Source organism: Bos indicus, chromosome 24, assembly GCF_029378745.1.
Source record: "Bos indicus isolate NIAB-ARS_2022 breed Sahiwal x Tharparkar chromosome 24, NIAB-ARS_B.indTharparkar_mat_pri_1.0, whole genome shotgun sequence".
Lineage (NCBI taxonomy): Eukaryota > Metazoa > Chordata > Mammalia > Artiodactyla > Bovidae > Bos > Bos indicus.
This window is the reverse complement of record NC_091783.1, coordinates 61,971,899-61,998,830: the sequence shown is the minus strand read 5'-3', so window position 1 is coordinate 61,998,830 and position 26,932 is coordinate 61,971,899. Positions and strand designations below refer to the sequence as shown.

General features: G+C 49.6%; 1 protein-coding gene across 2 annotated transcripts in view; it reads left to right on the top strand.

Moving 5' to 3' along the window:
- The first annotated feature begins 1,035 nt into the window (after positions 1-1,035).
- Positions 1,036-26,932, top strand: part of KDSR (3-ketodihydrosphingosine reductase) — a 41,003-nt gene continuing 15,106 nt past the window's right edge. Inside the window, exons 1-6 of one of the 2 annotated variants that reach the window (XM_019986617.2) lie at positions 1,038-1,203; positions 7,045-7,134; positions 9,218-9,274; positions 12,582-12,647; positions 12,839-12,934; positions 17,891-18,082. In XM_019986617.2, the coding sequence (XP_019842176.2) occupies positions 1,096-1,203; positions 7,045-7,134; positions 9,218-9,274; positions 12,582-12,647; positions 12,839-12,934; positions 17,891-18,082 (609 nt within the window). In that variant the 5' untranslated portion in view covers positions 1,038-1,095. Of the gene's footprint in view, positions 1,204-7,044; positions 7,135-9,217; positions 9,275-12,581; positions 12,648-12,838; positions 12,935-17,890; positions 18,083-26,932 lie in introns of both variants that reach the window. The other variant, XM_070779154.1, reaches the window with a different exon arrangement.

Below are 26,932 nucleotides of genomic sequence, written 5' to 3'. Positions count from 1 at the left end.
TTCACAGCAGCATTGTTCGTAATCGCCCCAAAGTAGAAACAACCTAATGTCCATCAATTGATGAATGGATAACTGAAATATGGTTTGTCGACACAATGGAATTTGGTCATAAAAAACACGAAATACTGATACACTGCACCACATGGATGAACCTTGAAAACGTTATGCTGACTGAAATAAGGCAGCTACAAAAGGCTACCTATTCTAAAATTCCATGTATATGAAATATCCAGAATGGGTAAATTCATGGACAGAAAGATTAGTGCTTACTTAGAGCCCGAGGGGGTAGGAGGAAACGGGGAGTGACTGTTACCGCGTAGTTATTTGTGTGTGTTTTCGGGGCGCAGCTAAATGACGATGGTGATATTTGCACAACGCTGACTATATAACGCACTTTAAACGGGTGTATTGTATGGTGAGGGAATTAGATTTCTATAAAGCGTTTGGCTTTTTTAAACCCTGCCCTGGTAAAAGGTGAACTTTGAACTCAAGGAAGCTGAGTGACCTGAGCGATTCTAGAACTCCCTGTCCAGGCCTTCCCGGTCCTCGGCAAGCGAAAGTGCGCTGTGACCATTTTCTAAGCACGAAAGAAAATACGAAATGGAGCCCGGGATTCGCGGGCCTGATGCCGGGCCTCCCGCGGTGGAGCGAAGCCCGGAGGTCAGGTCCGGCGCGTAGACAGCCCCGGGCCGCCGCCTCCGACACGGGGAGGCTCGGCGCCCGGCCCCGCAACCCTAAGGAGGCCCCGCCTCCCCGGCGGAGGGTGCTGGTCCGGTCCGGGCGCCGGAGACTTGGGAAGCCCAGGGTACTCCCGCCTCCGCGCCCCGCCCCTCGCACGGAGCCGACCCCGCCCCCCTCCGCCACCGGCCGCGCCCGGGGCCAAACACCGGCTTAGGCCCCGCCCCCGGCCCCGCCCCACGCGCCGCCGAACCCCGGCCACGCCCCGGCCCCACCACGCCCTCCGACCACGCCCCCAGCCCCCGCCCCGCGCGCCGCCGAGCCGCGCGCCGCCGAGCCCCGCGCCGCCCCGGCCCTGCCCCGCTGCGCGTGACCGCCGAGCCTGCGCCGAGCTGCGCCCGGGCCGCCGGCCGCGCGATGCTGCTGCTGGCCGCCGCGTCTCTCGTGGCCTTCGTGCTGCTGCTCTACATGGTGTCCCCGCTCATCAGCCCCAAGCCCCTCGCCCTGCCCGGGGCGCACGTAGTGGTGAGTGGCCCCTGAGGCCGCGGCGGCGTCGTCCCCGGAGCGCGGGCCCCGGAGCGCAGGCAGGCCCGCCGCCCCGCCGCCCCGCCGCCCCGCGCCGTCTCCTCCGCGGCCTCTGCTCCCCCGGGGCCGGTGCGGGCTCGGGGGGCGCGTGTCCGCTCCCGGGGCGTCTCCGGGGTCCGAGCGTTTGGGGGTTTTTGTGCTCGGGCTCCCCGATGAGTCCGCCGAGGGCCAGAGGGGCTGCGGGACTCCGCCGGGACCCCGCGGCGTGCGGCCCTGGCCGGGGTCCGGGGCTCCGCCGGGGCGGCCCCCAGAAGGCGGCCTGCGCGACTGACAGCGGGCAGAATCTCTCCGGCGGAGCGGCAGTCCTCGAGAGCGGCGTTGGGGCCCTTCTGCCCCGTCTGCACGGCCTGTCCCTGATGGACTCGGCCTGGGGTCGGCAGGTGCCGCCCCGGTGCAGAGTCAGACGGTTCAGCCAGAGAACCTGGCTTGTGCGTTGGGAATGAAGGGGACGTCTGTGGGTTGGTTTGTTTCTTACCAGAAACTCCTGTCTTCGACGATCCCTTTTCTGCAGGTAGACCACCTCACTTAAACAGAAAGCCTTCTTTATTGCGCCCGGTATGCCACCATTTGCTGTGGCTTTCTGGGCCCTTTTCTTACTTCAATTTTTTTATAAGCCCGAGGCACGTAGAGACGGGAGGTTATGAATCAGAAAAGTTAGTTACTAAGCAGTTATCGCAAATCCTCCTGGTGTGGGAGGTGACATATGGGTGTCCTGGCTAAGATCCGAGCATCGCTGGGATGAGATGGAATGGGATGGTCGTTGCTTTTAGTGTGTCTGACGTCCCGCGGAGAGTTTGTGAATGGAAACATATATTTTGTTTAATTTCTCTCGTCAAACTATTAGTGTACTTCCAGCTCCTGCCATTCCTGATGCAGAAGATAGATAGGGAGGTGAGTTGTTAGTTCATTAGCAAGGGGGAGAGGAGCAAAATTTTACAATCATGTTACCTACTGAAAGGGTCACATCTGCAAGAGAACTTCTGCCTCAAAAACTGTGGCTGTGAAACTTGGGTTTTTAGCAGTGATGTTTGCAGAGCATACCTTGAAGTGTTTATAAGGGACTCTCACTTAATGGCGACTCTGGTCCTACCAACCCCATCATGCTCCTGCAGGCAGTGGATAAGATAATGAACACGTCTGCTGGGGTAGATCCCACAGAATTTCTTACTTTCACCATCTCATTTGGCTGTGCCACTGTAAATAATGTGAGGACGACATGAATAATTCACATGATGTCACCATCTGTCTTCTTTTTTTAATGACATAAAAAGAGTAAAAGTGTAATTGTTTTTCTTGAGATTTGTTAGGACTAGACCCAGTCTTGTAAGGAAAGGGGCCAGTGTTTAGAATGTCTTGCTGATGGGGCAGCATGAGCAGGCTTAGGTCAAAACTAGTTATTCTTTTGTTTTTAAAATAATTCTGATTGACTAGTGTTCTCTCTCTAATTACAGTGGTAAAGCTGTACAGCGAGTCTTACACAGTGTGTGTGTACACGCACATGTGCACACACTTAGTCACTCAGTTGTGTCCGACTCTTTGTGACCCCATGGACCTTAGCCCGCCAGGCTCCTCTGTCCACAGGATTTCCCAGGCAAGAATACTGGAGTGGGTTGCCATTTCCATCTCCAGAGGATCTTCCTGACCCAGAGATCGAACCCACATCTCCTGCATTGCAGGCATATTCTTTATCATCTGAGCCACCAGGGAACCCCTCTTACACAGTATATACTTATTTAAATCAGCTGTTTTTTAAACAAAACTGTTAAACTGATTTGGTGAGAACTAGAAAATCAGCCGGCCCTTTTGGGGAGATAGATGGAGAAGCTGTTCTGACAGCAAAGTGCCCTCTCTTGCCCTTGATAAGAGGTGTGTGGTGCAATTGAAGAGATATTAACCTTTAAAACAGTAGTGGCAAAGAATAGTCAGAGCGAGTGATAAAGAAAGGCAGTAAACTGTTATCTTTAGGGTCTCATGTCTCAAGTTACCAGTGGTCAGGCAACTCGGTACGTATTTCCGGTTTTCTCAGCCATTAGGAAAATCTCTTATGTTTTCTTATACCACTCAAGGGTAATGTAGCCTGGATTGACTTACGCATGGGCTTAGATACCTTCTATGAATTAGCTGGCTTGGACTGGAAGGTCAGTTTCCCATGAACCATGACTCAGAAGTGGGAAGTCTTATTCTTCTTTTCATGGACAAATCTTAAAAAATTACACCTTGTTCTTCGTTGTGCAGCAATTTGATACAGCTTGCTTACCTGTTTCAGTCTAGAAATAGGACAGTAACAATCACACCTACAGAGCACTTGAGAGCATATACATTTTCTCAGTCACCTCATCACTTCAACTTCCATGTATTCATTGAACAACAGGGAATTTTTACTTACAAGTTTTGGCTTTTTTTTTTTTTTTTTTTTTCAGGGAAATGGCATCATACACCACTTTGCAAATTAATGGTAGGCAGGTACTTATTTAGTAACCGTTTATGCAGAGTGCTGTGCTAGGAATGAGGATGGTAGGTCAGACTTGATATTCCTCCTCAGCGAACTTGAGCCTGACCTGGAAGCTCAGGCAGGCACAGAAGGAGCTGCAGAAGGTGCAAAAGTGACAGACAGGACAGAGCGACGGAGTCTGGACAGGCTTCTTGGAGGAGGAGATGTTGGGACCGGCCTCTGCAGGTTCCATAGGATTTGGAAATGCAGGTGTGTGGGAGATATTAGGTGAAGGGACCTGTAGGCAGCAGTAACAGCCAGGGGACATTTTTAATGATCTTGCTAATTGGAATGTCTGATAAAAAATAATAAGCCAAAACCACCTATGAAATATATATATTTTGAATATTTATCTACATTGACTCAATGGACATGAGTTAAAGCAAACTCAGGGAGATGGTGAAGGACAGGGAAGCCTGGCGTGCTGCAGTTCATGGGATCGCAAAGAGTCGGACACAACCGAGCAACTGAACTGCATTTATTTATATGGATAGTCTGGATCTTAATTGCGGCAACCACATTCGTTCGTTGTGGCAGGTGAACGCTTAGTTGCAGCATGTGGGATCCAGCTCTCTGACCAGGGATAGAGCCCAGGCCCCTCCCTGCACTGGGAGTCTTAGCTACTGGACCACCAGGGAAGTCCCCCTATAAAGTATTTTGACAGCAAAGAGCTCTCCAGAGGTGACTCTTAGGTGGGATAGCAGATGTGTCTTAACAGTAACTGGTAGATAATTGGTTAATTAACCCAAAGAAATCCCTTCATTAGTGAGAAGCTGAGGCTCAGGAGAAACAGGGGAGTTTCATGGAGATAGGTACATTGTGTAGGAAGGAGTCTTGATGATCTTTAAAGTCATGAGATGGGATCAGAGATATTCTTTACAGCAAGATTTATATCTAACAATAAAATACTCAAAACAATCTAGATACCTGACTCTAGGGGAATTTAGCTAAGTTTTGATATAGCTATCTAATGCAATACTGTGTGTCCTTTTAGTTTTTTGACTATACTTTTTTTTTTTTTAAAGGTAGGATACAAAATTGTGTAAGGGCAGATGCCTATCTGACTCTTCTCTTCTCCCTCACCTGCTCCCCTGGCCTGTGTTATATAATGTGCATAGGAAAAATGAATAGAAAGATAATGTTACATTTGTGTCATTAAGTTAATTATATTTTTGAGCCCTTTCTATATGCCAGGCATTATACTAAGGGCTGGGAACATAGTGTGTGTGTTAGTTGCTCGATCGTGTCCAACTCTTTGCAACCCCATGGACTGTAGCCCGCCAGGCTCCTCTGCAGGCAGGAAGACTGGCGTGCTTTGCCATTTCCTTCTCCAGGGGATCTTCCCAACACAGGGATCGACCCCAGGTCTCCTGCATTGTAGGCAGAGTCTTTACCATCTGAGCCACCAGAGAAGTCCAGGATATAGTGGGGAGCCCAAATAGAATTGGTATTTTTAGGGAGTCTTTGGAGTGGTAATGGGAGAGATGATTGTGAATCAGATAGTCACACAGGTAATGCACGGCTGCTTGGTTATGGAGTGATGTAAAAGCAAGGGGGAAAGGCTGCGGTGCTGAAAAGCCGGCTGCGGCGGGGGCGGGGGCGAGGGCGGGGGGAGGGGAGCGGCGCCGAGAGCAGCCTGTGAGGCTTTCCCGAGGTCCTGATCATTTGAGCTGAGATTTACTGGGTGAATAGATGCCAATTAGATGCAAAGAGGGGAGGAGAGCGTTTCTGGCAGGGAAAATAGAATGTGCAAAGGTCCCGTGGCTGGAGAAGGCATGACTGGGAGCCAGCCAGTATGGCTGAGCTGTGGACGGCGAAGACGAGAATAGAGCCAGGAGAAAAGCGTCACTGTTCAGTGTTTCCACGTGATCATGTATTACTTTATAATAAGCGGTCGTTTAAAAGACCATAAGATATATGCTGGCAATTATTCCTTTCATCTCCTGTAGAACTGATCACTCATAGAAGATATATAGAAAAACAATGTTCATTTGAATTTGGACGCAAAGCCAAAGTAATGTGTTTATTTTTATTTGTTAATTTATTGAAGTATGGTTGATTTACAATGTGTTAACTTCTGTGGTATAGCAGAGTGATTCAGTTATATATAATATATACATATACGTTCTTTTTTGTAATGGTTTACCACAGATTGAATGCAATTCCCTGTGCTGTACAAAGGGCCTTCTTGCTTATTCATTTTGTGTGCAACAGTTTGCATCTGTTAAGCCCGAACTCCGAGTCCATTCCTCCCCCGCCCCGCCCCACCCTGGAAGCGCACGCCTGTTCTCTGTGGGTCTGTTTCATAGGTTCCCTTGTGTCATACATCAGATTCTACATACAGCCATATCATGTGACACTAATATTTGTCTTTCTCTATATCGCTTACTTCACTTAGTACGACAATCTCTGGGCCCATCTGTGTTGCTGCAAACAGCATTCTTTCTTTCTTAAAGCCGGGTGGTTGTCCACTCCATTCCATACGTGCAGGCACCCATACGGTGCGTCCACACGTCTTCTTATCCGTTCGTGGGCGTTTAGGTTGTTTGCGCGCCTCGGCTGTTGTGACTGGTGCTGCCGTGAACATAGGGGTGCACGGATCTTTTCGGATGATCAGACTGAAATGTGATTCATCAGCTAGATGTATAGGGCTCTTTCCCCCCAGTGGTCTCAGAAATACAGGTGTGCAGTGGACAGTTCAGTACTGGAAACAGCCAAAACCACATGCCCTGCTGACAGTTTGTTCTTAAACTCCATTCATTCTGTCTGGGATGACGATGCTACAGCAGCTGAAGATTTAGTTCCTGCAGGTTAGATTTTGGAGCCCGTCATAGTTGTTCTATTTGTTTACGTTGGGTCTTAGTTGCGAGGTGCAGGCTTCGTTGTCCCGGGGCGTTTGGGATCTTAGTTCCCCAACCAGGGATCAAACTGCCTCCCCTGCCTTGCAAACAATAAATTCTTTCTTTATTGTTAGTATTTATTTACTTTTAATGGAAGTGTAATTGCTTTACAGTATTGTGTTGGCTTCTGCCAAACATCAGCGTGAATCAGCCGTAGGGAACCCACGTCCCCGCCCTCTTGACCCCGCCCCCTCTCGGTCGTTCCAGAGCCCGGGTTTGAGTTCCCTGCGTCAGACGGCAAATTCCCATAGGCTATTTATTTTACATATGGCGGGGTCTTCACTTCGGACCACCAGGGAAGCTCCCCCGCCCGCCCCCGGTCATAGGTTTTTTAAATTTACTACAGAAGGGAAGTTTCAAGTGCTAAAATTTCTTCGTTTCTGCTTTTAGGTTACAGGAGGCTCCAGTGGCATCGGAAAGTGCATTGCTATTGAGTGCTATAAACAAGGAGCCTTTATAACTCTGGTTGCACGGAATGAGGTAAGTCTTCCAGTTAGGTTCTTAGGTACTGAGTCAGCATGATGTGAGTCAAGAGGCCGTGCGAGCCTCGCAGTGTTCAACCTCGTCTCTGCTTGGAGCTGTGATTCCTGTGCTGTGCTCAGTGGTGTCCAACTCTTTGCAACCCCGTGGACTGTGGCCCGCCAGGCTCCTCTGTCCATGGGATTCTCCAGGTAGGAATACAGGAGAGGCCTGCCATACCCTCCTCCAGGGGATCTTCCCGACCCAGGGATCGAACCCAGGTCTCCCGCATTGCAGGTGGATTCTTTACCATCTGACTGGTTATTTGTGTTCCAGGCAAAAACTTCCTGGTTGAAGTCAGGTTAGCTCCACAGATATTTATTCAGGGCCAGAAACTCTGAGGCAACATTGCAGAGACTGCAGACTTCGGAGAAGCAGAGACTTAGGTGCACCCCTGGCCGTAGGCAGCCAGCCCCCTGCCTGGAGCCACGGACAGCAGCGTTGGAGGGCCGATCTGAGTCCTGAAGGATGACTGTAGGCGTTTCTCTGTAATTTGCTTCTGATGTAATCTCCATCTGTAGTGAGACCCAAACTGCACAGGGGAAATCTCCCTCCTCCCCAGCAGTTCCACAAAACACGGGTTTTTCTGTGCCACGTCAGCACCAGATCTGTTTTCCTTTTCTGTTCAGTGTCTGTTTTCCTTGCCAGGGCCCAGGGCAGGGCGCTCTGTTCTCCCTGATAGTCCTGCGTCCTCCTGCTCCCCAGGTGGGGGGACCACGGTGGGCCTTCTGGCTTGGGCTTGAGCTCGGTCACAGTGGGCGCTCGGGACATCTCTGTTGGCTTTAGAAATGAAGGGAGGACGATGGACCGAGGGGCAAGTGCAGCGAAGCGTCGTTGATGGGGTTTGATTCACCGGTGAACAGGGAGGGTGGCGGGGTGGTAGCTGCCCTGGGGCCGAGCAGGGGGGGCACACAGCTGGGCAGTGCCCCTGGGGGATGGCCGGCCACAGGGGTCCCCGGGGACCGTGCAGATCAGGCTCGGGCAGCCATCATCTCTTTAAAAATGAAGAAAGGCAGAATTAGCTCCCTTTTAGTTGTCCCTGGACTCCTCTAACAGCGCATCTGCTGTGGCATCAAAACCACCTTCCTCGACTGAAAACCCGGCTGTGGTGAAACGGCATCCTGTGAGATGTGTCCAGTGCTGAGGTTGTACAGAAGACACAGGAAACGGGAGGCAGGGCAGGCCCGAGTGTCAGGGCCTCCCAGGCTTTCCGTGGCCCCTGGCATTGCTGGGGGTGAATGAGCCTTCTGGCACCAAGGCCATTACTCTAGTGTGATTTTAAACTCCGACGCTGGCAAAGTCAGATGCTGTCCCTCTCTATTAATAGAATAATATGGTTTTATTCCAGGCACATTCTTGTATAGAAAACCTCCACGTCTTTTGAAAGGACTCCCTTCTCCTTTTGTTCTTCTCTGCTGTCATGCTGTATTTAAATTCTAGCACTGATAGCAAATTGAGGCACTGTAAATGGATCTCCGTCTTCTTGAAAAAGACTAAAACAAGCACCATTGAGACCTTGGGGGAATTACTTAATTACCGGATAGTTTTGCTTGTCCTCAGAGTATTTTTGGAAATAGGCAAGCATAGGTTTACCTCTTCCATCTCACAAGTGATTTTTACTTTATTTGCTTTTTTGGTGGAGGAGGGACTCTTTAGATGATCTTGCAGGAAATCATTATGCCGTGAAATCACACATACCCTTCAGTTTGGGAATATGTTTCATATCTCCATAATGACAAATGAAAACATTTATTAGAATTGATGGGAGACCCTTAGCAATTAATACTGATGATTGGGACTTGAGATTCATTAATTTTTTTTATTATCTTTCTCTGCGGTGAATGTAAAACCTCGCATCCCGTAGTCACAGCTTAGCCTACTTTATAGCCGTGTGGTCCGCAGCTCTGCACACAGGTGCTGTCCCGTGTGCTTTCTGGCATTTAACAAATCCTTGATTAAAAAAAAATTGCTTTTTCTCTCCTTTTAAACAAACAAATGGACAAGTAGACCATCACCAGAACTAATTGTTCTCTGTTGCTTTCAGGACAAGCTGTTGCAGGCAAAGAAAGAAATCGAAAAACACTCTATTAATGATAAACAGGTAAAGTCACTGTGCTCATCATGTATTTTCTGTCTAATCAGGACAGGTGTGCAAAGGAAAAGACCATGACTTCATCTGTGAATAGTTTGTTGAAAGAGTTCAGTTCAGTTCAGTCGCTCAGTCGTGTCCGACTCTTTGCGACCCCGTGAATCGCAGCACGCCAGGCCTCCCTGTCCATCACCAACTCCCGGAGTTCACTCAGACTCACATCCATCGAGTCAGTGATGCCATCCAGCCATCTCAGCCTCTGTCGTCCCCTTCTCCTCCTGCTCCAATCCCTCCCAGCATCAGAGTCTTTTCCAATGAGTCAACTCTTTGCATGAGGTGGCCAAAGTACTGGAGTTTCAGCTTTAGCATCATTCCTTCCAAAGAAATCCCAGGGCTGGTCTCCTTCAGAATAGACTGGTTGGATCTCCTTGCAGTCCAAGGGACTTTCAAGAGTCTTCTCCAACACCACAGTTCAAAAGCATCAATTCTTCGGCACTCAGCTTTCTTCACAGTCCAACTTTCACATCCATACATGACCACTGGGAAGACCATAGCCTTGACTAGACGGACCTTTGTTGGCAAAGTAATGTCTCTGCTTTTGAATATGCTATCTAGGTTGGTCATAACTTTCCTTCCAAGGAGTAAGCGTCTTTTAATTTCATGGCTGCAATCACCATCTGCAGTGATTTTGGAGCCCCCAAAAATAAAGTCTGACACTGTTTCCACTGTTTCCCCATCTATTTCCCATGAAAACATGTCAACTGTTCCTAATTACATTGTTTTTAAAATGGTGAAATTGTTTGAATTATTTTGGATTTCAGGTTATTACCAAAGCAATGCATATCCTCTAACACACATACACAAATTCAAGTGATCCAATAACAGAATGCTTTCCTAGAAAATGATCTCATTTCAGTTATTTATTCAAATTAACATAAGGGGAAGGAGGTATTAAAAATATTTTTTGATTATGCAATTTTTTGATGAATGCAATGGCATGTGTATGTATACAATATATATTTTAGGCTAAAACATAATGATAAATTAATAGCCACACACTCATCACCCAACTTAAGAAATGGCATTTTCTAGGTTGGGGCCCCTGAAATCTCCTCTGTTTGCCCACATCAGCCTTATCCTTCTGTCTCATTCCTAGAGGTAACCCCCACCTTGATTTTCATAGTTTTTTTTCTTTTGTTTTTTAGTTTTTTGGCTGTGCCACGTAGCATGTAGAACTTTAGTTCCCTGACCAGGGATCAACCCCTCACCCCCTGCATTGAAGGTCTTAACCACAGGACCACCAGGGAGTTCCCTTCCATTGTTTTTTTTTTTTAGTAATTTGACCATAAGTGCATGTCACCCTAAGAAGAGTGTTTACTTCTGCTGCTTTTTGAACTTTATGGCATCATTCTTATTTTGATAGCTTTGTTGAGATAGAATTTCACATACCGTTTAGCTCACTGATTTAAGGTGTGCAGTTCAGTGGGTTTTAGCATATCCACAGAGTTGCAGTTATTGCCACGTTCAGTCATGGAACACTCTCATCCTCCCGTAAAGGAGGTCCATGTTCTTTAGCAGCAGTCAGTCCTTGTTCTCTTCCAGCCCCTCCTGACCCTCGGCAATCACTAGCCTATTTTCTCTAAGTTTATACAACATCATTCTTTGTGTATTCTTAGGCAACTTGATCTCTTCACCTGATATTGTTGGTAAAATCCCTCAGTTGCTGCATGAAGTAATTGTTCATTTTTTTTTTATGCTGTCTAGAGTTTTCTTCTATATGTAGACTCTCCTCCATCCATCAGCTCTCTGTCTAGAGTGTCTTGTCTGTGTAGACTGTCCTCCATCAGCTCTACTGTGGGTGGGTATTTAGGTTGTCTCCATTTTTTTTTTCAGTTTGCTTTCTTTCTTGCTGTTGCTAAAGTTTATCTCTGTGTACTTTGTACAAGGATGGAATACACCTAGAAATGATATTGTTGAGTTGAGTGCATGCATCACCAAAATGGTTACACTCCTGCCCCTAGTGACTCCTTGCCAATACTTGGTATTAACAGACTTTGTAATTTTCGCTTTTCTGATGGGTTTTAAACGGTGTCTCACTGCAGTTTGAATTGCCTCATTTTTTCTCTCCAGAAATACGTTAGAGAACTTGGTTGTTTTTGTTGTTAAGTCGCTAAGTCACGTCCAACTCTTTGTGACCCCGTGGACTGCTGGACTGCAGCATGCCAGGCTTCCCTGTCCTTCACCGTCTTCCAGAGTTTGCTCGAACTCATGTCCATTGAGTCAGTAATGTTAAGATGCTAAGGTGGTGAAGCAAAGAGAACTTTGCACATCAGTCAGATAAATCTGCCTTGTCTCTTAAAACAGCTGTGGCATAATCCTGGGTACCCCAGAGTTTATTGAATCAGTTCTCTTTTATTGGCTGTTTGCATTTTTCTTCCTTTGCATTCTGTGCTGCAAGCAGATGTCCTCATCCACCTCTCTTTGTGTGTGGGGGGTTTTTTCTCTAGTACCGGGGCCTCCGTCTGTACCCCCTTCTCTGAAGCCCACAGACATTGGAAAGCCGCCAGCTCGGTGGGTCCCCCCAGTTTCGTTGTTTTGTTTTCATGTCCCTGTGAGCTCTAGTAGAGAAGGGGCATCATCTGAAACACGGATCTGGAGCGTCCGGTGAAGGCCAGTCTCGCTGACGCCGTGTCCGCTCCCTCTCCCTCTCGTTAGCCCCGCTCTTCACCCAGCAGAAGCCTCAGGTCCTGTGGAAAGTCCTTGACTTGCACGTCCAGGAAGGGCAATGTCCTCAGGGTTAGGGCGTGCAGGAGGGGCCCAGGGCAGCCTCCCTTCCCAGAGCTGGCCTGTTTCTCTGCGAAGCATAAGCAGGGCCCTGGTGACATTTTTTCCGTGGTAGTTTGTTAACAGTTTTTTTTCCCCCTGCCAAAAATTGCCCATGTATGCAGGCTGAGTTGCTTCAGTCATGTCCCGCTCTGTAGCCCCCCAGGCTCCTCTGTCCATGGGATTCTCCAAGCAAGAACACTGGGAATGGGTTGCCGTGCCCTCCTCCAGGGAATCTTCCAGACCCAGGGATCGAATCCCTGTCTCCTGCATCCCCTGCATTGTGGGCGGAGTCTTTTACTGCTGAACCACTGGAAGACCTGCCCTCCCATCCCCGATTTGCCTCTCCTGATTGCATTGTCATCAGGTTTCAAGCCCTGCAATCGGAACATCCAAATTGCGCTCCTTATCTACTGGAAAAATGTGCCTTTAATTTTTAAAGACAGTTCTTTTAAAGCCCTGCATAGCTTTGATCATTTTTTTCTCTTTCTAACAGGTGGTGCTTTGTATATCAGTTGATGTATCTCAAGACTATAGCCAAGTAGAGAACGTCATAAAACAAGTAAGAGGTTGGGTCAGTTGAAGTTAATCCACTCGCCTTTTGATTGGTCCTTGCCAGTTTGATGTGTGGCTTGGAGTTGGCATATCTTCCCTGTAGGTCTGATAGTTTTATAGATTTTATTTACTGGCTTGATGGGCTACTCACGGCTTCTTTATTTCTCTTCCTCGATGCCCAATTTGATAAACTTCCAGGCGCAGGAGAAGCTGGGCCCGGTGGACATGCTTGTAAACTGTGCAGGAATGTCACTTTCAGGGAAATTTGAAGATCTTGAAGTTAGTACTTTTGAAGTAAGTAAAAATTTGTTTCTTTTCTCACTGTGGTGGCCCATACACTAAAAGGGAGAACTGCTGCTGCTGCTGCTAAATCGCTTCAGTCGTGTCTGACTCTGTGCGACCCATAGATGGCAGCCCACCAGGCTCCCCCGTCCCTGGGATTCTCCAGGCAAGAACACTGGAGAGGGCTGCCATTTCCTTCTCCAGTGCATGAAAGTGAAAAGTGAAACTGAAGTCGCTCAGTTGGGTCCGACTCTTCGGGACCCCATGGGCTGCAGCCCACCAGGCTTGTCCGTCCAGGCCAGACTACTGGATCGGGGTGAACGGGGAACTAGTTCATGGCTAAAACTTTATGAATGAAGTAGGTGAAATGCATTCCAGTTCAACAGAAGCTTCAGCAAACTACAGGAAGGCTGGACAGGGTTTTAGTCCCAGTGATCATCCAGCCTTAGAAGTTTACTCAGGCCGCTGGACCTTGGCTTCCTCAGCTGTAAAATGGGAATGCAGCCTCCAACCTGACACAGATTAGTATTGACTTACTGAGGTCATTTTATCAACAGAGCTCTTTGTAAGCCAAGAGATGCTGGATTTTCTTGTCAAGTATCAGTGTTTTTAACAATGAAAACCAAAAAAAGTTGAAGAGCAGACTCTGGCATTCTCAAGCCAAGAGAAAAAGACAATGCATCATATTTTTGTTTGTTTTTTAAAAATGTCAGCCAAAGAAGTGCACAACAGACTTGAAATCCTTCTTAAGTGTATACATAGCATGTTTTTCTTCGTTTGATGTTGCGCCAGCTGTCTCTTGCTGGTCTGTAGAGCCTTCACAGTGGTGATGGGCTTTGAATGATCTTCTTGGTGAAGTTCGAGTGTTTTCTTCGTTTGATGTCGTGCCAGCTGTCTCTCTCTTGCTGGTCTCTAGATCCTTCGTGCTGGTGATGGGCTTTGGATGATGTTCTCAGTGAAGTTAGAGCGCACCCGCTTTTGTTGAAGAGGAGATTCCCAGAGTAGCAGTTCAGACGTCCTGCTCTGGCAGGCTGGGGGAAAGCACTGTGAACTCTGCGATTTCACGTCAAGCTGGGCAAGTCCAGCAGAGGCAGAAGCAGTGATGCCTTAGCTGGGACTCTGGTATTGTAAGGCTTCTTTATCAGCTCAGCAGAAAAGATAGCTGTTGGGTCAGGACTTCCTGGTGGTCCAGTGGTTACGACTCTGCCTTCTGAGGCAGGGGCTGTGGGTTCGATCCCTGGTCTGGGATCTAACATTCTACATGCCACTCAGCACAGCCAAAGGGGAGGGGAATCAAAAGATAGATGTCTTGACCTATATGCCTTTATCTCTAGGTATTGACAGGGAGATTTTGAAGATTATCTCAACAGCTTGGAGGAAGTAGCTGTATTCTAGGCATGAAGGGATGAGGGGAAAGAGTTCAGAGGTGGCTGGTGCGAGAGGACTGTGAGTGTGTGTGCCTGTGTGTGGAAGATGATATGAAGGGAGGTCGGCGGACTCCTCGGTCGACCATGGACGGTGAAGAGGACCGGTGTGCAAGGATCTGTGTGGTTGCAGCACGTAAATACACAGCCGTGCAGCCGGGCGCCGGGGAGCAGGGTCTGTCCAGGGCAGAGGGGGAGGGTACCCGCATCTGTGTCTAACGGAGGTCTGGAGCTCAGAGTCAAAGATCTGTGGGGGTCATAACTGAGCAAGAGCAGCAGGAGCTAAGCACATAAGACTGGGTGACTGTGCGGGCCTGCCCTGGCAGTCCTGGTTAAGACTCCGTGCTTCTGCTGCGGGGCTCACGGGTTCAAGCCCGCCAGGGGACTAAGATGCTGCCTGCCTCGTGGTGTGGCATTAAAAAAAAGTTCATGCAGCTGCGGGTGGGTGTCAGTGACAGGAGAAAACACGAAACGGGTGAGATGAAGGAAGAAATAAAACACACGTATAGAATATGAAGTATGCTGCAATATTTAAAAAATGAGTGAATCTAATCTTTTAAAAAAACTCGTTTATTCTCAGCCTGTCTCCCACCACGCTGTCTCCTTCCCTCTGTCTCTCTCACTTTGTTTGAAAAAGCAGTTACAGTCCATTTCTTTGGCACCCCCCCGCCCCGCCCCACATCACCTCCACACCAGCACCTCTGCACGGACTGCTCGTTGCTCTATCCCAGCAGTGGTGTCGTTCGGGCTTCCCTCTAGTTGAGGCGCGTGGGCTCAGGCGCTTCACAGCATATGGGATCTTAATTCCCTGAGCAGGGATCAAACCCACGTCCCTGCATTGCAAGGCGGGTTCCTAACCATTGGAACACCAGGGAAGCCCCAGTAGGAGTTAGTTTTGACTGGGATTGCACTGACATTATAGATACATGTGAGGGAAACTGACATCTTAACGATATTTGGTCTTCTAACCCATATAACATAATATATATCTCCATTTATTTAAGTTTTTTAGCAAAATTATCTCAGTCTTGTTTTGTAATTTTCAGTGTGTGGAGCTTGCATATTGTTTTCCAGTATTTTATATTTTTTGATGTTAGTGTAAGTGGTTTTTTTATTTCAATTTCTTGAGTTTTCATTGCTCATGTAGAAAAAACTACAATTGATTTTTGTGCATCGATTGTGCAGTGTTGCTGAACTCAACTATTAATTCTAGTGTTCACTGGACTTTCTGCATCCAAGATCGTGTCATCTGCAAGCCTTCCCTCTTGCATTGCTCTCTAGATACGGTTATTCCATGGGCTGGAACTTCCAGTGCAGTGTTGACTAGAAGTGGCCAAAGTGGACATTTTTGTCTTCTTCCTGACTTTAGGGAGAAAGCAGTTAGTCTTGTACTCTAAGTATGATGTTAGCTTTGGTTTTGTTTGTTTATTTTTGGTAGATGCCCTTTACCAAGTTTAGCAGTTTATCCTACTTTGCCGAGAGTTTTTGTATGAAATGGGTGTTTAATTTTCTCAGGTGCTTTTCCTGCCTCTGCTGGGTGACCATAGCGTTCTTTTCATCGTCAAATAGCGTGTTAATATGGTGAATTACACTGACTAATTTCCAGATGTTTCCAGCCTTGTGTTCCTGGGATAAACCTCCTTTGGTCAGGATGTGTTATCCTTTCTGTATTCTTGAGGGGTATTAGCTGTAGCGTTTTGTAATGTTACTTTTTGGTTTTGTGTTACTTTTTGGCCTCATAGTATCAGTAGAAGAATAGTCCCTCCTTTTCAGTTTTCTGGAAGAATTCTTCCTTAAATGCGTGGTAGAATTCACCAGTGAAGCCTGAGATTTTCTTTGTGGAAATTTCTTTAATTTCTTTAATAGATGTAGTGTGTGCCTGCTAAGTTGCTTCGGTCACATCTGACTCTTCACGACCCCACGGACTAGAGCCCGCCAGGCTCCTCTGTCCACGGGATTCTCCAGGCAGAATACTGGAGTGGGTTCCCATGCCCTCCTCCAGGGGGATCTTCCCGGCCCAGGGATCCAACCGTGTCTCCTAGTCGCCTGCGTTGCGGCGGGTGCTTTGCCTCTAGCGCCACCTGGAGGGCTTCCCTGATAGCTCAGCAGGACACGCAGGAGGCAGGGGTTTCACCTGGGAGCCTCTATTATTTTTTCTGCTTTATATTGCACATGGTGATAGACCTAGTTTTTTATAAGACTTTTACTGTAGAAGCATTGTAATACAGCATCATGAGACTTTCAGGTTGAAAGTGTAAAAGTTTTTCAGAGTTCCCGGCACGAGGGCAAAGGAGACCTTGGTACCCGTGCGTGTCCTCCCCGGTCACCAGAGCCCACAGGCCCTGGGTAGTGACTGCGGGGGGGCGGGGAGGGGGCCTGCCTTCTGCTTCCTCTTTCAGTCCTTGGCGCAGGCCTGTGAGATCACACCGTGTGAACCCAGTTTTCGCGGAGGAATTAAGCGGAGTGTCCAGCTTTGCTGTTCATCAGCAAACAGGCGCGACTGGTAGAGCCCGGCCCGCAGTCGGCGCTCTTAACCGCTGTCCTGGCCTCTGTGGTCTCTCCGTCACTTAGAACTAACAGGGCAGGAAATATTTAGAAGCTCTTTGCTCACAGTGTCTCTCAAAAGGATTACCAGCACCGTGCAGTGTCCTTTTCTAAGGAGAAGACTCATTTTGTCCAGGCTTCAGCAAAGACCTAAGTGCTGTCGTGAGAACGTGAGGTTAGAGTGAAACAGGAGATTGAAATAGGCTCCCACGGGCGGACACAGGGAGGGGCGTGAACTGGGAGGTTGAGACTGACGTGTGCGCGCACCGCCCTGTGTAAACGCGGAGTGGGAGGCTGGAGGCCAGGGAGTGAGCTCGGCGCTCGGTGATGACCCAGAGGGGCGGGATGTCCTTTGCACGGAGCTGATTCCCTCTCCTGTACAGTAGAAACAGCGACATTGTGAAGCAACTGTATGGCAGCAAAGAAGAGGGAGAGAGAAAGCAAAGAAACAGGCCCCCGGCAGGGAGCCCTGTTTGTCACGATCACTTCCGGGACCCTTTAGTTCCTGTTTGTTCAGCAGCTCCGCTGAGCGCCCGGTAACCCGGGCTCCGGCTCGGGGCGGGTGCCCGAGGGGCGTGCCGGTGACCCGGGGCAGGTCCTGTGGGGCGCACTGGTGACCCGGGGCAGGTGCCCGAAGGGTGCTCTGGTGACTCGGGGCGGGGTACACGAGGGGCGCGCTGGTGACTTGGGGTGGGGTACCCCAGGGGCGCGCCGGTGACTTGGGGCAGGGTACCCAAGGGGCGCGGGCGCACTGGTGACCCGGGGCGGGTGCCCGAGGGGCGCGCTGGTGACTTGGGGCTGGGTACCCAAGGGGCGCGGGTGCACTGGTGACCCGGGGCGGGTGCCCGAGGGGCGCGCTGGTGACTTGGGGTGGGGTACCCAAGGGGCGCGCTGGTGACTTAGGGCAGGGTACCTGAGGGGCGCGGGCGCACTGGTGACCCGGGGCGGGTGCCCGTGGCGTGCGCCCTGCTCAGGCTCCAGGCCTCTTTGTTCCCTGCAGAGGCTGATGAGCATCAACTACCTGGGCAGCGTGTACCCCAGCCGGGCGGTGATCACCACCATGAAGGAACGCCGCATGGGCAGGGTCGTCTTCGTGTCTTCCCAGGCCGGGCAGCTGGGCCTGTTTGGTTACACAGCATACTCTTCATCCAAGTTCGCCCTCAGGGGACTTGCGGAGGCTTTGCAGATGGAGGTAAGAGCGTCTTCACTTTTACATTGATTCCTTTCAGCCCAGGGGGACATGTTCCCCTTTCAGTTCAGTTCAGTCGCTCAGTCGTGTCTGACTCTTTGCAACCCCATGAATCGCAGCACGCCAGGCCTCCCTGTCCATCACCATCTCCTGGAATCCACCCAGACCCATGTCCATTGAGTCGATGATGCCATCCAACCATCTCATCCTCTGTCGTCCCCTTCTCCTGCCCTCAATCTTTCCCAGCATCAGGGTCTTTTCCAACGAGTCAGCTCTTCGCATCAGGTGGCCAAAGTATTGGAGTTTCAGCCTCAACATCAGTCCCTCCAATGAACGCCCAGGACTGCTCTCCTTTAGGATGGACTGGTTGGATCTCCTTGCAGTCTAAGGGACTCTCAAGAGTCTTCTCCAACACCACAGTTCAAAAGCATCAATTCTTCGGTGCTCAGCTTTCTTTATAGTCCAACTCTCACACATCCATACTTTGAAACTAGAACTTCGTAAATCTGTCTTCAGTGTAAGAGAATTGACTCCACCCCTTGAATTTGCAGTTACCCTGTTTTCATTGCATAAAAGATGATAGATGTTGACAGAAGCAAGATGGCTGTGAGGTATTTGGCTTGCTTAATTTAATATGCACTTTGCTTCTGAACTGGTGTTGGAGAAGACTCTTGAAAGTCTCTTGGACTGCAAGGAGCTCCAGCTCTTCCATCCTAAAGGAAATCAGTCCTGAACATTCATTGGAAGGACTGATGCTGAAGCTGAAACTCCAATACTTTGGCCACCTGATGCGAAGAACTAACTCACTTGAAAAGACCCTGATGCTGGGCAAGATTGAAGGTGGGAAGAGAAGGGGATGACAGAGGATGAGATGATTGGATGGCATCACCGACTCAATGGACCTGAGTTTGACGGGAGTTGGTGATGGACAGGGAAGCCTGGCGTGCTAGAGTCCATGGGGTCACAAAGAGTCAGACGTGACTGAGCAACTGAACCTAACTTAGCAGTACTAACATCTTCATAGTATTGTGGGCAGATGGCAGAGCTCTTGTGCTTCAGACATCTGCAATAAAGTGAGTATCACAATAAAGCGAGTCACATGAATGTTTGGTTTCCCGGTGCACATAAAGGCTATGTTTACGCTGCAGTGTGCTATTAAGTGTGCAATAACATTGGAAGGAACCATATACGTTCTTAATTTAAAAATACTATATTGCTCAAAAATGTTAACCATCTTCTGAGCTTTCAGTGAATCCTTAGTAGTAATATCAAAGATCACTGATCTCAGATCACCATAACAAATATAGTCATGATGAAATGTTTGAAATATTGGGAGAATTACCAAAATGTGTCACAGAGTCATGAAGTGAGCAGCTGCTGTTGGAAAACTGATGCCAGTAGACTTGCTCAATGCAAGGTTGCCACAGACATTCATTTGGTAAAAAATGCAGTATCTATGCATGAGTGCTAAGTCACTTCAGCCATGTGTGACTCTGTGGGACTCCATAGACTAGCTCACCAGGCTCCTCTGTCCATGGGATTCTCCAGGCAAGAACACTGGAGGGGGTTCCCCTGCTCTCCTCCAGGGGATCTTCTTGACTCAGGGATTGAACCCTCGTCTCTAATATCTCCTGCATTGGCAGGTAGGTTACTTACCACTCTCACCACTTGGGAAGCTCAAACCTTCAATTAGTAAAAAATGCAGTATCTATAAAGTGCAATAAAGTAAAATACAGTAAAATAACTATGTCAGACTTCCCTGGTTTTCCAGTGGTTAAGACTCCAAGCTCCCACTGCAGGCAACATGTGTTCAACAACCGTTCAGCACGGTTGGGGGAGTTCCACATGCTGCACAGGTGGCCGAAAAGTGAATAAAAACAAGGAAGATGCACCTTGATTAGAAAATAATAATAATAAATAATTTTAAAAATCCCAGTAAGCTGTGACTGTATTAACCTAATACTGTGTGAGTATGCAAAGGGGTAACCAGATACTTTGTTCCTTTTTTTGTCATTGTTCTTTAACATTCTTTAAAGATATTCCTTTAATGAAACGATCCTTCCTTTATGCATGCGTATTCAGGTGTTCAGTTGTGTCCAACTCTTTGCGACCCTGTGGACTATAGCCCGCCAGGCTCTGCTGTCCATGGGGATTTCCCAGGCAAGAATACTGGGGTGGGTTGCCATTTCCTCCTTCAGGGGTCTGCCTGACCCAGGGATTGAACTTGCGTCTCCTGCATCTCCTGCGTTGGCAGGCAGACTCTCTGCCACTGAGCCAGCTGGCCTGACTAATAGAATGAGTGTGTGTGTGTGAGGGAAATTTAGACAAATCGTTTGACTTGATCTCATCATCCTTGTTGGTAAAACTGAGAATAAGACTTGGACTAACAATTGCACTTGGCTCTCCTGATACTTACGTTTTAATATCCTAAAGAAATATTGATGAACGGGCGTGCTTTGTATCTTCATAGTTAGTGAGCGTGTCGTGGAAGGAGGGTGTTTGGGGTCAGCGTCCAGTCGGCGCCTGTCAGGCGTGTGCAGCTCCCCCTCCTCTGTGCTGCTGCCACCGGGGGTGCTTAGAGAGCACTGCATGGCTCTTTCCAAAACCACGTGCTCTAAGGTGAAATTCTTTCTAATTCTATATGTAGTTGACCTTGAACATCATGGATTTGAACTGCACAGGTCCACTTGTGCATGGCTTTCTTCCAGTAAAGATGCTAGAGCTACCTGATCTGAGGTTGGTTGAATCCTCAGATGCTGCCCTGTGGGTGTGGTGAGCCCCTTGGAAGGCTAAATGTGGATTTTAAGATGGGGTCACGCAGGGAGTCAGTGCCTTTGACCTCCCCGTTGTTCAGGGGTCAACTGTGTACCGAAAGGAAACACTACCTCATGATGTGAAAAGCCCAGAAGAAAATTAATTGTGGCCGTTTCTCTTAATGGAGAAGGAAATGGCAGCCCACTCCAGTATGCTTGCCTGGGAAATCCCATGGACAGAGGAGCCTGGCGGGCTGCAGTCCTTGGGGTCGCAGAGAGTTGAACACGACCCAGCGACTAAACAGCAGCAGCAGTCCTCTTATAGTAAGAGTGTGGTTTGAGGATCTCATTTCATGATTTAGATTAGGAGTGGGTACTCCCCCCAACCGCCCAAAGCACCAGAGTGAATATTTTAGCCTTTGAGGGCTAGATGGTGCCTGTTGCAACTACTCAGATCTCTTATGGTAGCAGGAAAGCAGCCTTGTGGGTGGTTTAAATAAACAGGTACGGATGTGTGCCAATAAATCTTTATTCATAGAAACAGGTAAAGGGCCAGATTTGGTCCTCAGGCCATAGCTGGCCGACCTCTGATTCAGAAAGCCCCCAGAGAGCCCTGGGTGGTGCCAAGCAGAGTGTCATGCTGCCCTGACGCTGGATGAGCTCGTGTGACACAGACAGGTCCTGGGTCAGTGAGAGTCCCCACCAGCCTCTTTGGGACCAGCACGCTGTGCCCATCTCATCCCACAGGAATCAGCCACAAATTCTGTTTTCATCAACGGCCTGGATACGCTTAGCTGTTAAGAGGTCTCTGTAACATATGCTTAGCCAGTGGGGCACATATGGCTGTGAAACTTCCAACAAGAACACAAGTAATTTCTTTTGTAGCTTTCACTTTGATATATCCCTCTATGAATAACCATCTTCTTTTATAACAGTTTCCTGAAATACATGAGGCAGATGTCCTTGTGTAGCCTTCTAGATAATAAAACTGAGTTTTCCAAAACTCTGTCCAGTTGCTCAAAGCCACATCATGACTTTGTAACAGAAATTGTAGCAAAGCCTGTGCCTTTTGGTCCTGCCTTCTCACTCCCTGCCTGCTCTGTGATGTGTCTGTAATTTAGGTCAGGGTTGCCTCAGCTCTTCCCTTTGGTCTCAGAAACCCAGCAGGAGAAGACACGTTTTGGGATTGAAAGGCGTGTACGAGGGCTTTCTGTCCCCAAGTCTGTCTCGCAGAAGGACTCCAGGAGTCACTCAGGGCACATGTCTGATCTGTGTGGCCTGGTTCCCTTTTGGGTGGAAGGAAGATGCTAATAAATAAGAGGGAAGAGACAGGAGCTGCCCTTTTGGGCGAGTCCCTGAAGCCTCTCAGTGACATGTGTGATTCACAGGCTGCAAGTGGCCGGTCTGGACTTTCCAGGCGGCTTAACTTTGCTCCATATTTGGACTCTATTAAAATAAAATGTCCTCATGTAAGCAAAAACTAAAATCAACATGTACCGTGGAAAATAGAGTTGAGGGGAAGTAAGTTCAGTCATCAAAATCTAGTGTGTTCATAGCAGAACTTCGCCAACACGGTTGTTTCCTTGCCAGCTTACACTGCCGTGTTCTTGTTGGTCTGTTTGGCCAAGGTGGTTTTGTGCTTTTTGTGAATGAAACGTTCTGTACTTCAGACTCTAAGTGCCTGTGATTATTGTTTCTGGTTTAATAAACTTTTTAAGTCTTTCTCCACCACACTCTTGCTCCCTAAACTAGAGTTGGATCTAGAAATGGTTTATGTGCAATGACTAAATTTGGAAGAATGCTTTGTTGGCATTTTTTTGCTTTCTTTTTTAAACTCAGTCTTTTAGGTATAAAGACATCACTTAAAGATTTTAGAAGTTGTTCTTTTAGGAAAGCAGACTTTTGAGGTGGGAGTAGCCAAAGATACGGCAGCAAAGACCAAATAAAAGAAAGCTAGGTGCCCTGCTTTCCACGTCCCTGCTCCCGATCACCCCCACCCCCTCCCTCATCTTTTCCTGCTCAAAAAGAAGCTGAAGCTTAAGTTCTGAGCTTCACTGTCAGCAGCTCTAGTGCTTTTTCCAGCTCCCGGGTCTCCGTCTTCGCTTTTCTTTTTAATGGTTGTTTGTTACTTTGTTTGGCTGTGTCGGTTCTTAGTTGTGGCACGAGGGCTCTCTGGTTGCAGCCCACAGGCTCAGTGGCTGCAGCTCAGGCTTCGTGGAGGGCTCTCTGGTTGCAGCCCACAGGCTCAGTGGCTGCAGCTCAGGCTTCGTGGAGGGCTCTCTGGTTGCAGCCCACAGGCTCAGTGGCTGCAGCTTGGGCTCATTGCCCCGCGACTTGAGGGATCGAAGTTGCCCAAGCAGGGATGGGACTGAGGCCTTGCACTGGAGGCAGGGTCTTCACCCCGGACCCCCAGAAAGCTCCTCCCTGCTCTCTGCCCTTGTCTTTGCTTTGATGGGATGAGAAACAGCGTGCCTTTAGGTGAAATTGTTTGGGTAATGAATTGGGTCCTGAGTAAGCGGGCATCTCTGAGACTGAGGCCAGGTGGAAGGGAGGAAATGATGGTAGGGTGGGACCAGGCAGACCTGGGGTGGAGAGAGGAGTTGGTCAGCAGGACCAGGGAGACGCAGACAGTGGCTAACGGTCTGCAACAGAGAGTCAGTGCGGTCCTGGCTTAAATTTTTCGCAGAAGAGGTCCTGAGGGGTCAGCACTGTCTTAGCAAGAACCAGTGAGGCCACAGCACCCTCGTTTCCTTTTCTGCCGGGGTCGGGGGGTTGATGCGTCCCTACACGTGCACCTTCAAGCCGTGAACTTCAGAGACGCAAACGTGCCTTTGGTGCGTCTGGTCCGCACGTCGTGAGCGAGGCTGTCCCTGGCCCTCTGTCCCCTCCTGCTGACGATCCTTCAGCTCTGCCGTCTCCTGCCCCTTCTCCCCCATCCAGTCAGAGACGCTCCTTGCGGTTCACGCGGTGCCAGCCCCTGTAAGCCAGCTGTTGTACTGCACTTCAGTACTTTTCAAGGTACTGTACTGTTAGATTTAAAGTGTTTTATTTTTTTATGTATAATTTTTGAAAACTATTATATACCTATTACAGTACCGCACCGCATAGCCGATTGTGTTGGTTGGGTACCTGGGCTAACATCGTGGGACTTAGGAACAAATTGCATTTAAGCGAACTCGCTTAGAGCGCAGCTCATCCGTATGTAGGGGACTTACTGTAGTTAATTAAATCAAGGTGCAGTGTTAATTTTGGGGGGCTTCCCTGGTGGATCCAACCAGTCCATTCTGAAGGAGATCAGCCCTGGGATTTCTTTGGAAGGAATGATGCTGAAGCTGAAACTCCAGTACTTTGGCCACCTCATGCGAAGAGTTGACTCATTGGAAAAGACTCTGATGCTGGGAGGGATTGGGGGCAGGAGGAGAAGGGGATGACAGAGGATGAGATGGCTGGATGGCATCACTGACTCGATGGACGTGAGTCTGAGTGAACTCCGGGAGTTGGTGATGGACAGGGAGGCCTGGTGTGCTGCAATTCATGGGGTTGCAAAGAGTCGGACACGACTGAGCGACTGATCTGATCTGATCCCTGGTGGCTCAGATGGTAAAGAATCTGCCTGCAGTGCAGGACATCACCTCCAGCACAGGAGACCTGGGTTTGATCCTCGGTCGGGAAGATCCCTTGGAGGAGGAGATGGCTACCGTCTCCAGTGTTCTTGCCTGGAGAATCCCATGGACAGCAGAGCCTGGTGGGCTACAGTCCAGGGGTTCGCAAAGAGTCGGACACGACTGAGTGACTAAACCACAACCAGAGTTAGTTTATTTAGATTTTAACAGATTATTTAACCAGGAGTTTCCAGTGCCTGTAAGCTCCATGAGGGCATAGAAATAATGCAGCAAGTATCTGTTGGGTTGTTGCTGTTGTTCAGTCGCTCAGTTGTGTCCAGCTCTTTCGACCCCACTGTCTCGATGCGCCAGGGTCTCTTGTCCTCCATGGTCTCCTGGAGTTTGCTCACCGACTCAGGTCCATTGAGTCAGTGATGCTATCTAACTGTCTCACTTTCATTTGTTGGATAAATAAATACAATGGGGACTTCCCTGGTGGTCCAGTGGCTAAGACTCAGAGCTCCCAGTGTAGGGGAAAGTGTGTTTGTCTCTCAGTCGGGTCCGACTCTTTGCAACCCCACAGGCCCTAGCCCGCCAGGCTCCTCTGCCCATGGGATTTTCCAGGCAAGAACACTAGAGTGAGTCGCCATTCCCTTCTCCAGGGGATCTTCCCAACCAGGTGATCAAACCCAGGTCTCCTGCATTGCTGCTGCTGCTAAGTCGCTTCAGTCGTGTCCAACTCCGTGTGACCCCATAGACGGCAGCCCACCAGGCTCCCCCCATCCCTGGGATTCTCCAGGCAAGAACACTGGAGTGGGTTGCCATTTCCTTCTCCAATGGATGAAAGTGAAAAGTGAACGTGAAGTCACTCAGTCGTGTCTGACTCTTAACGACCCCACGGACTGCAGCCTACCAGACTCCTCCATCCATGGATTTTCCAGGCAAGAGTACTGGAGTGGGGTGCCATTGCCTTCTCCGCTCCTGCATTGCAGGCGGATTCTTTACTGTCTGAGTCCCCATGGAAGCCCTGAGATTTGGCACAGCCAAATAAATAAACAGACATTAGAATAAATAAATACAGTGGTTAAGTTCGTAGCCACTGGAGGTATCCAGCCATAGGCTGAGAGGATTATCTGGCTCCGGGATTATACCGAGGATACCAGTACTCAGAAAGGGGTTGGACTGGTTTCTCCCAACCCCACCCCTGGGAAAAAGCTGTTCTGAAAAGCAGTAAGCTCTTCTGGCAGCTCAACCATAACCTTGAGTTGGAGAAACGCCGCTCTGACATCCTGCCATGGAGCTTACAGCCCCACCGTCCTGGCCCGTCGTGGGGGACAGGAGCACTGTCTCTGCAGCGGCCATGTCCGAGCCGCCAGCTTCAGGCTTCGGGTGGGCTGTCTGATTCCCGCTTACTGACTTTTGTGTTTTAATGGCAGTGGTGTTTTCTCCTGTCTGTGCCCAGCGAAGGGCAAGGCTGTGGGAGGCACTTTCTAAAGTCGCTATCATGAAAACAAGTGGAAGAGAAATTGCTTGCTCATCAGCCTCCCTGCCTGGCCCGAGTCCAGAGCCGTTATGAGCTGGGCCTTGGGGCTGCCCGCCCCGTGACGCCGCGCCAGTGTGTCTCACGCCTGGGGGTCGGGGCCCAGCCGGTGGGGACCGCGTCCCTTGCTACTGCCCCTCCCAGGCTGAGGGCTTCAGCTCCCCTGCCCCTGCAGCTCCTTCCTCGGCCTCCAGGACTGTGCATCTCGAAGGGAAGCAGGGGGAGAAAAGGCTGGATGTCAGACAGGACCCCAGAGTGCTCCGAGGTGTCACGTGACTCACCTGTGGGCCTCCCTCAGGTCCAGTGCCTGTCTGGGTCCCCTTGGTGTTCCCGTGGGGCTCAGCAGTGAGCCAGGAGCAAGCAGAGTCGTGGCCAAGGTTCCGAAGGTTTGAATCACCCCCCTTAGCATCACTGAGCCGCAGGGGTGTGCAGCAGGGGTCCATGGGGCGCTGTGTCCCAGCCGGGCGGCAGGACGACCTTAGGGGCATCGGTGTGTTCTGAGTGGAGAGATTCCAGGGGGGAGACGAGTTAGAGAGGGAACCAAGCCTGGGATCCTGTTCAAGGTCGGGCAGGGGTGCCGGAAGAGGAGCTGGGAAGGAGTTTCCGCGTTTAGATGCGGGTGAGGTGGTCCTGGTCTGACCTGGGGGAAGCCCCGAGGAGCACCATGTTTGCTGAAGAGGAGAGCCCTGAGCCCTCCCTGGTGCTGGGGACTCCTGGGCCAGCAGACTCTCGGGGTGGGGTCACTCTCCACCCGGGTCTGGGGCAGAGGGGAGGGGTTTGAATGGTCTCAGCCTGTATCGTAGGTGAGATGAGCAGAGCAGCAGTTTGAGAAGCACCGTGAAGGAGAGCAGCTTTGCAGCCAGATGGCCGAGGGACAGACTTGCCCGTGGCCGTGGCTGCCGTGCTGAGTGCTCGGGGTGGGGGTCGGGGTTTGGGGACCAGCAGGCTTCCTTTTAGC